Below are 7271 nucleotides of genomic sequence, written 5' to 3'. Positions count from 1 at the left end.
AGATCCTGTTTCACGTGTGGCACCCGTCGTATTGCTCATGTAATTACAAACCCGGTAATAAGTCTAATTCAGTAGATCACATTTTGGAAAAGGGGACGGAATTGTAGTTACGACTTTAGGAACATATCCGCTATCATCTGTGAAACGGATATTCCGTAACTAGTGATGGGGTTCATAAAATTGATGAAGGGATGATTTCAACTTCACCACTTGGAACACTTGGTTTAATAGCTTCCTTGTGAGCAGCAACCCTCTATCAAGGAAATCATGATAGGAAATACAAGCCCTGGAGTATCGCATTAACTGGAAGATATATACTCCGTATGCAGGCGCTGCTTGAATGTTGCTACATAAAAATGAAAAGTTCACAATTAGGAAGCTGAAATCATCTCTTTTGTCATAAAGTTGTGTTTTCAACCGACCCTCATTGTCAATTTCTAGATGTATGTCAAGATATGTGGCAGACTTAACTGTATCTGTTGTATCCTTTATCTCAAGTTCATCTGGATAGATGTGTTCAACATAGTCACCAAATTTTGAATTATTTAGTGAGAGAACATCATCTATTTAGCGGAAAGTAAAGTTAAAGGATACTGCTTACTTCTTTTCTTTCTTCCTAAGAAGTATCTGTATGAAGTCAGCCTCATATGAATAAAGAAACAAGTCGGCATGAAGAGGGGCACAGTTGGTTTCCATGGGAATGCCGATTGTTTTTTTTTTGAAAAACACGTCCTCCAAACGTAGCAAATATGTTGTCAATCAAGAAATCATGTTTATATCGGGTAATATGACCGTCGGCAGTCCTCAGATGTCAACTCTATGATTATGTAGATTGCGTCTAGACTAAAATACTCACGAAATGCTGATATGGTAATCTCAGATTCAGAGAATTTTTTGTTAGAATCAGAGTGATTTTTTACAAAGTAGGATTTATCCCTTCCTAAGACCAGATACTTGTATCTACGTTGGCCATTCATTTTTATGAAACAAAGAAGGACCAACTCTTTAAATTTGTCTTTTAGTTTGGAATGGGGAATACTTGTGTAAAGTGTAGAAAAGTAAAAATTAATGTTTAAATACTATTGCAAGATGAAAGAGTCTTAGATTGTATATACTCTAAAAGAATTTTATAGTATCCAAATATGATTCACGCCACCTCTTGAATAAGTAGTTTCACAATAACTTTGAAGCCCGGCTTTGATTGCTGTTAAAATTGATGTTAATAATTCAGAAAGAGGTTTCGTGGGGCACTTGGAAGACCTCGCAATATGCCGTTGTTTGTAAGGACACTTATGAAGTTTAGGTATCCAATACAGTGATCGAAGATCCAGTTTTTCATCTTTGGTTGAAATTCCAAAGGAACACAGAACAGACCTATAATTATCCAGGATTTAGTAAGTGTCGTGGGGGTATATGTTGAGTTTGCAAGTGAATTGTCAATACCTAACTCATTTATAAAGCAGTTTATGTAATGTGATTAACACACACAAACGATGTTGTTTGGGCTTTATATATATGTTTATATCGGGTAATATGAGCGTCGGCAGTCCTCAGATGTCAACTCTATGATTATGTAGATTGCGTCTAGACTAAAATACTCACGAAATGCTGATACATATTATATAGTACATACATCGTAAGTTGTTCGTTTTAGACTTTTTTATAATTTGGATATACGTTTTAGTATGATATAAATCAAGTATGAGAATTTGAATTAAATCGATGATCATGAATTTGACAGCTAATGCCCCTTAAAAGATTTGCTTTTAAACCGTTATAGATATCATCTCCTTGAAATTTAAAATGCTGCATTTTGATTTTGTACAGATAAAACATTTGTTGCATTTCAATAAATACATGAACATACTTCAAAAACAGAAGCGTTAATCGGTGAGTGTAAATGATACAACAGTATTATTACTTTTTATCGTTACATGAAGATTCTACAATAATATTGTGGTTAGAATAAATAGTTCACGAAACTGAAAGGGTCAAGATGGGGTATTCGGTATAATTTAAATTTTCGATGTTATAATTTGAATATAGTACTAAGGGATAAACTTTTTAAGAAGTGTTGATAAAATTTTGATAATGCTTCTGTTAAATTAAGTTCGTTTTAAATTCAATTTTCGACAGAAGTGCATAATATAATCGTATTCATTCACTGTTTTTGTTATATGTTCGGTGACAAACACAACAGTTATATTGGCAATGGACATGACGAAGTTAACATTGAAATGTTTATATGAAATTAAAAAAGTAATTGTTAACCTGACACAAAGAAATACAAAATGGAAGACTCATTTGACCTGGTACAAATGTATAAGTACAATTATCTTATCATGAAGCACTATAAGTGTTCTATATACCAAAAGAAATAATCTTTCTATACCACGTAATTTTTTAGTAAAAAAATCTTTTATCTTAATTGATTTCAACTATATAACAATAGATATTCACTTTTGTTAAAGAATCAGAATCTCCTTACCAAATGGAAAACATATATATGTGGAATGTCTATAAATTAATATTCGATGAATATTTGTTTGTATCATTTTCAAATCATTTCATCTATTCATTCGTAGTAAATGAGATAACATTTGTGTTCGTTGTAATGAACAGAAGGAAAACACGATGGGATATGTTTGAAACACTCTTTTTCTTGTTTAATTTTTTTTCATCTAATAGAATGGTTTGAAATATAGAACAATATTTACACCCCCATTAGTTAAATAACCTAAACTACAGTGTTACATACCTGGACAACTATTCTAGTTGTACCATTTCTTTTTTCTTAGCCGATTCTTCACCCAGTATTTATCAAAATAAACACACACATAATCCATAAACTTACAGACACAAATAAATATCCTTTAAAACCCACAAGAAAACGTGCGGAGCCAATGACTAACAAAATGTTAAACATAAATCTGGATGAACTTCATTCAAGATTTTTTTTATAGTGTGTATGGTACTGCTCACAAATACTCCGTTTAGTGAGTAGATGGTCAGCTTGATCTTAAATTTTGCTTGCGGATGATTGGGTACAATACCGGGAAAATGACATGAAAACCATTACAAAATGAAATACAGTTACTCTAAATATTATACTCTGAAGATTCATTTTCAATACTTAAAGTGTATTTTAAGTAAGCGAAAGTCAAAACAACTGTCCAATACTGGGGAATAATAGGCATCGTCCCTACGGGCCTCCGCTGTATTATTTCGTATGGGCATTTATTTCGACTTTCTCTATAACTAGAAATGTGTTTTAACTAAACCAGGAACAATCAAACCCAAACAAAATTGTAAGCAATTGGTATATAAATGTTGAAATTTTTACTGAGCTATCAAAATAGAAGGGACCCAAAAGAACAGCCAAATATTCCTAAAGTAAACTTTGCCTGAGAGAGTTGGAGAAATGTATGTTATAGTTATATTGACACTACAAATTTGACATGCGCATATCGATAGATAATGTCATTCAATTGATTCTCGAAAACAAAATATTTAAAAAATCCAAAACCTTGTACAAACGTTGAAAGATCTAATAAAAGCAACAAAATGAAAGCCAAACCCGAACAAGGAATTTTGCATGAGGGAGATTCATTCCATAATTTTAAATTTTGGAATACAACTTTTATAACGGCATATTTCACTCAAACAATAATATTTATTAATCATGCAGTACAACAGCAGCGGTATTAAACACACAAAACTCACAAACAATTTAAGTTATATTAAAGTTACATTGACGGTACAAATTTGACATGCGCATGTCAATGAATAATGTCTCTTCAATGATTCTCGAAACCAAAATATTTTAAAAATCCAAAACCTTCTTCAAACGTATGAAAAACTTATACAAGAAATAAAATGAAAGCCAAAACTGGACAAGGAAGCAGACTTTTGCATGAGGAAGATTTATTCCATAATTTCGTATTTTGAATTCAAATTTTATAACGCATATTTCAATCAGACAATAAACTTATCAATCATGCAGTACAACAGCATCGGTATTAAACACACCAAACTCATGAAAAAGTGTAAGATGTTATACTTACATTGACAGTATAAATTTATCATGCGCATGTCAATTAATTATGTCTCTTCAGTGATTCTCGAAACCAAAATATTTAAAAAAAAAGCAAAACCTTGTACAAACGTTGGAAGATCTAATAAAAGAAACAAAACGAAATCCAAACCCTGATAAGGAATCAGACCTCTGCATGTGGGATATTCATTCTATAATTAAAAATTGTAGATACAAATTTTATAACGACATATTTCAATAAAACAATAACCGTTATTAATCATGCAGTTCAAAAGCAGCAGTATTAAATACAGCAAACTCACAAAAAAGTTTAAGGTTTGTAACTTTGATAAGTCCTGCATACTAAGCAGAAGATGCTCATCATGTCGACGCATCAGGTCTCGCTCCTGTTGCAATATTTTGCCAATTTTTTGTTATATTGGTTTGTATATTTATGATGCATAGATTTACATCTGTAAACTTATGTTGGCTCTCAACTATTCACAACCTTTATAGACCAGAGACGATTTAATACTTAAGTTATTTTATAGCAACTGTAGAAAACTGTCTCTATTTGTGTTTTTTAGGGTTATTTTTGTCGTCATTTTGCTGTCCTTTGACGTATACTCTACATCTCATGTGTACATAGTTAGGAAGGTATTTACAATTCTTCCCTGCATGCTGATTGTATAGTAAGTTTACTTAGCAAAAGGTGTGATACATTTTGTTTATTTGAAACTAAGCTCACATCGATCCACAAAGAAAGAGACAGAATTTTGATATCATTATGTTTGTAACGCATTTGTACGATTGATAATGAGCTGCATCACCATTAATTTGGCGAACTTGGAAGTCTTCGATTTCTCAGTCAAGTGTTGTAAATAAACTTCTATCATTGTTTAGTTGGTCTTATCAAATGTCGTATGAATATAGATCGTCGACATGACCTAGAAAAGTCTTATAAAATATCGTCAGATGGTTGAACGTCAACATGAGACTTCACGTGTATAAAGACATTGTACTTTGTGATTTGATTATATCAACATAAAATATTTGTTTCTTTAAATTCCTTATTTTCTAAAAATGTCTTGATGTAACTATTGTTTCCATTAGTATCCCCTTCATCTACGATGAAACTTTGTTTTTCAGGCAAGTCGTTTTTACGTTCACGTCTAGTTTCTCCAGTACTCCAATCCGTTTTCTTTCGTGCAATTAAGTAAGCCACGATGTCTATTATTAGAACAATACATCTCAGTATGAGGCTGAAACCATAAGTAGCATATCGGAAGTTCACATTGTTGTACAACGCGCATGATCCCTTTACTCCACACCGTGAGCTCCATATTTTGCAACACATGTCAATTATTTCCCCAAAGATAATAGGTCCTAAGAACCAACCTAAAATATTAATAAATTTGTTCAACAAATTCATTTAAAAAATATATATATAGATAAACCACGATTATTTTTACAAAAGAAACTAAGTACACATAAACTTAACAATTTAAATGATATTTTTTCATCACACTCGGATGATGTTTTAACAATAGTTTTACCTGTGGTTTGAAAACGCCATGGTTTTTAATTTACGTCAAAGAACAACAAAGCGCAAGATAGTGCATACTTGCATTCAAGACAAATAATTAGGAATATATCCCTTTGGTGTTTGGAACAGTAAAAATGTATACCACAAATATCGAACTCCAAGAGGAAATCCATAAAAACTCACAAACTTAAACGCTATCAATCAACTGAACATGTCAAGTGAAAAACAAATGCCATGTGCCTGACTTGGTACAGGCATTTTCCGAAAAAAACGGTGGACTAAACCTGGTTTTATAGCTAGCCAAGCCTCCCACGTGTATGACAGTTGTTTATAGCAAATATTAGATGGCTGGATATTGTGTTGTATCTAAGATGTTTATGGCGTTACGAAAATAGTCTTTTAGACATTTTTAACTTTTACCGTTAACATTTGTGTGTGCATGTTGCTTAACTCTGTTTTCAATGAAAAAAATGCTGAAGCTTACTATTTCTAGTTGGGTAAAACATGAACTAGTACTAATTAGTTTTAATGAATCTTGCTGGTTTTTAGGCAATCTGAAGTTATTTGTTTGATTTGTAATCAAAGTGAAATTGACGAAGATCTGTTGTTAACGTTTATTCGTGTATAGGTTGACCGGCAATTTGCTTCACGGTACCTCAATTTTAGTCGAGACATTACTTTCAAAAATATAAATGTTGGTCTATTTCAAGGCCTAACGGTAAGTTTAAGATTTATTACACGAGAAATACATTTTAACTAAAAAAAGAGTGTTCCCTTTTTCGAAACATTAGACATTGTGTGTTGCCTAAATGTAGTACATGTTTTCACCATTTGAAGATATTTGCTATTATAGCAATTCACAAATTTATCAAGCTAAATTCATGTTTGCTATGGAAAACATTGGCTGTCATTGAGAAAAATTACAAAATTAGAGATACCCAAGAGATGCACACTATCAACAAGGTATAACAAAAATACCGAACTCCAATGCAAATTCTAAAAGGAAAAGTCCATAAAAACTGAGTCAAACGAAATCAATCAGCTGAACCAATGGGAAATATAGTCTCAATATTATCTAAAAGTATGATTCAGTCATTGATTAGAGAGATGGAGACACAACCAGATAGTTAACGAACATGGCCAATCGCATACTCTCGGGCCGGGCGTTTTATCGACTTTATATATTGAAAGGTATGCGAGAAATTTCGAACAGCTTTTTAACAAAAATATCCTCACTGATTACCTAATAAAGTTGTAATAAATGCTGAGAAAGCTATAGCTATTCCTTTCTGATATTCTTCAACTGATCTAAAACAAGAAATAGAATATAACAAATTTGTTATTATATAGTTGTATGGTTACCTACATTTAAAAAAAATATAGATAAACGAAATACAACAGCAGTATTACATTTTCAAGGGGAGAACTGCAACCACAGAATGATTTTCAACATTGAATTCTTGCCAGTATTGTTCATTTGTGTATTTTGTGTTTTACAATTTTTTTCTTTTGCTACCCTTATTCGAAAATGCTTTCGAATTTGATATGGTCAAAGTCATTGAGCCTCTACTTAATCTAGGTTTTGATCTGTTAAATGAACCGTTTTTTATAATTTTAAAAATGTATCTTTCATGAATAAAGACAAACTGATAAGATATTCAAAACTATTATTAACAACACCAGTATTAATAA

At 31.8% G+C, this 7271-nt stretch overlaps 1 protein-coding gene across 1 annotated transcript in view; it reads right to left on the bottom strand.

Moving 5' to 3' along the window:
* Positions 1 to 4765: 4765 nt before the first annotated feature.
* LOC127723897 (solute carrier organic anion transporter family member 3A1-like) overlaps positions 4766 to 7271 on the bottom strand; it is a 58997-nt gene continuing 56491 nt past the window's right edge. The window contains exons 5-6 of the mRNA XM_052230613.1: positions 6823 to 6887; positions 4766 to 5431 (exon numbers count right to left, since the gene is read on the bottom strand). Of these exons, the coding sequence (XP_052086573.1) occupies positions 5073 to 5431; positions 6823 to 6887 (424 nt within the window). The 3' untranslated portion in view covers positions 4766 to 5072. The remainder of the gene's footprint in view (positions 5432 to 6822; positions 6888 to 7271) is intronic.

This window comes from Mytilus californianus, unplaced genomic scaffold, assembly GCF_021869535.1.
Source record: "Mytilus californianus isolate M0D057914Y unplaced genomic scaffold, xbMytCali1.0.p SCAF_13, whole genome shotgun sequence".
Lineage (NCBI taxonomy): Eukaryota > Metazoa > Mollusca > Bivalvia > Mytilida > Mytilidae > Mytilus > Mytilus californianus.
Note: the sequence above shows the minus strand (reverse complement) of the source record. Positions and strands in the feature narration are given on the sequence as shown.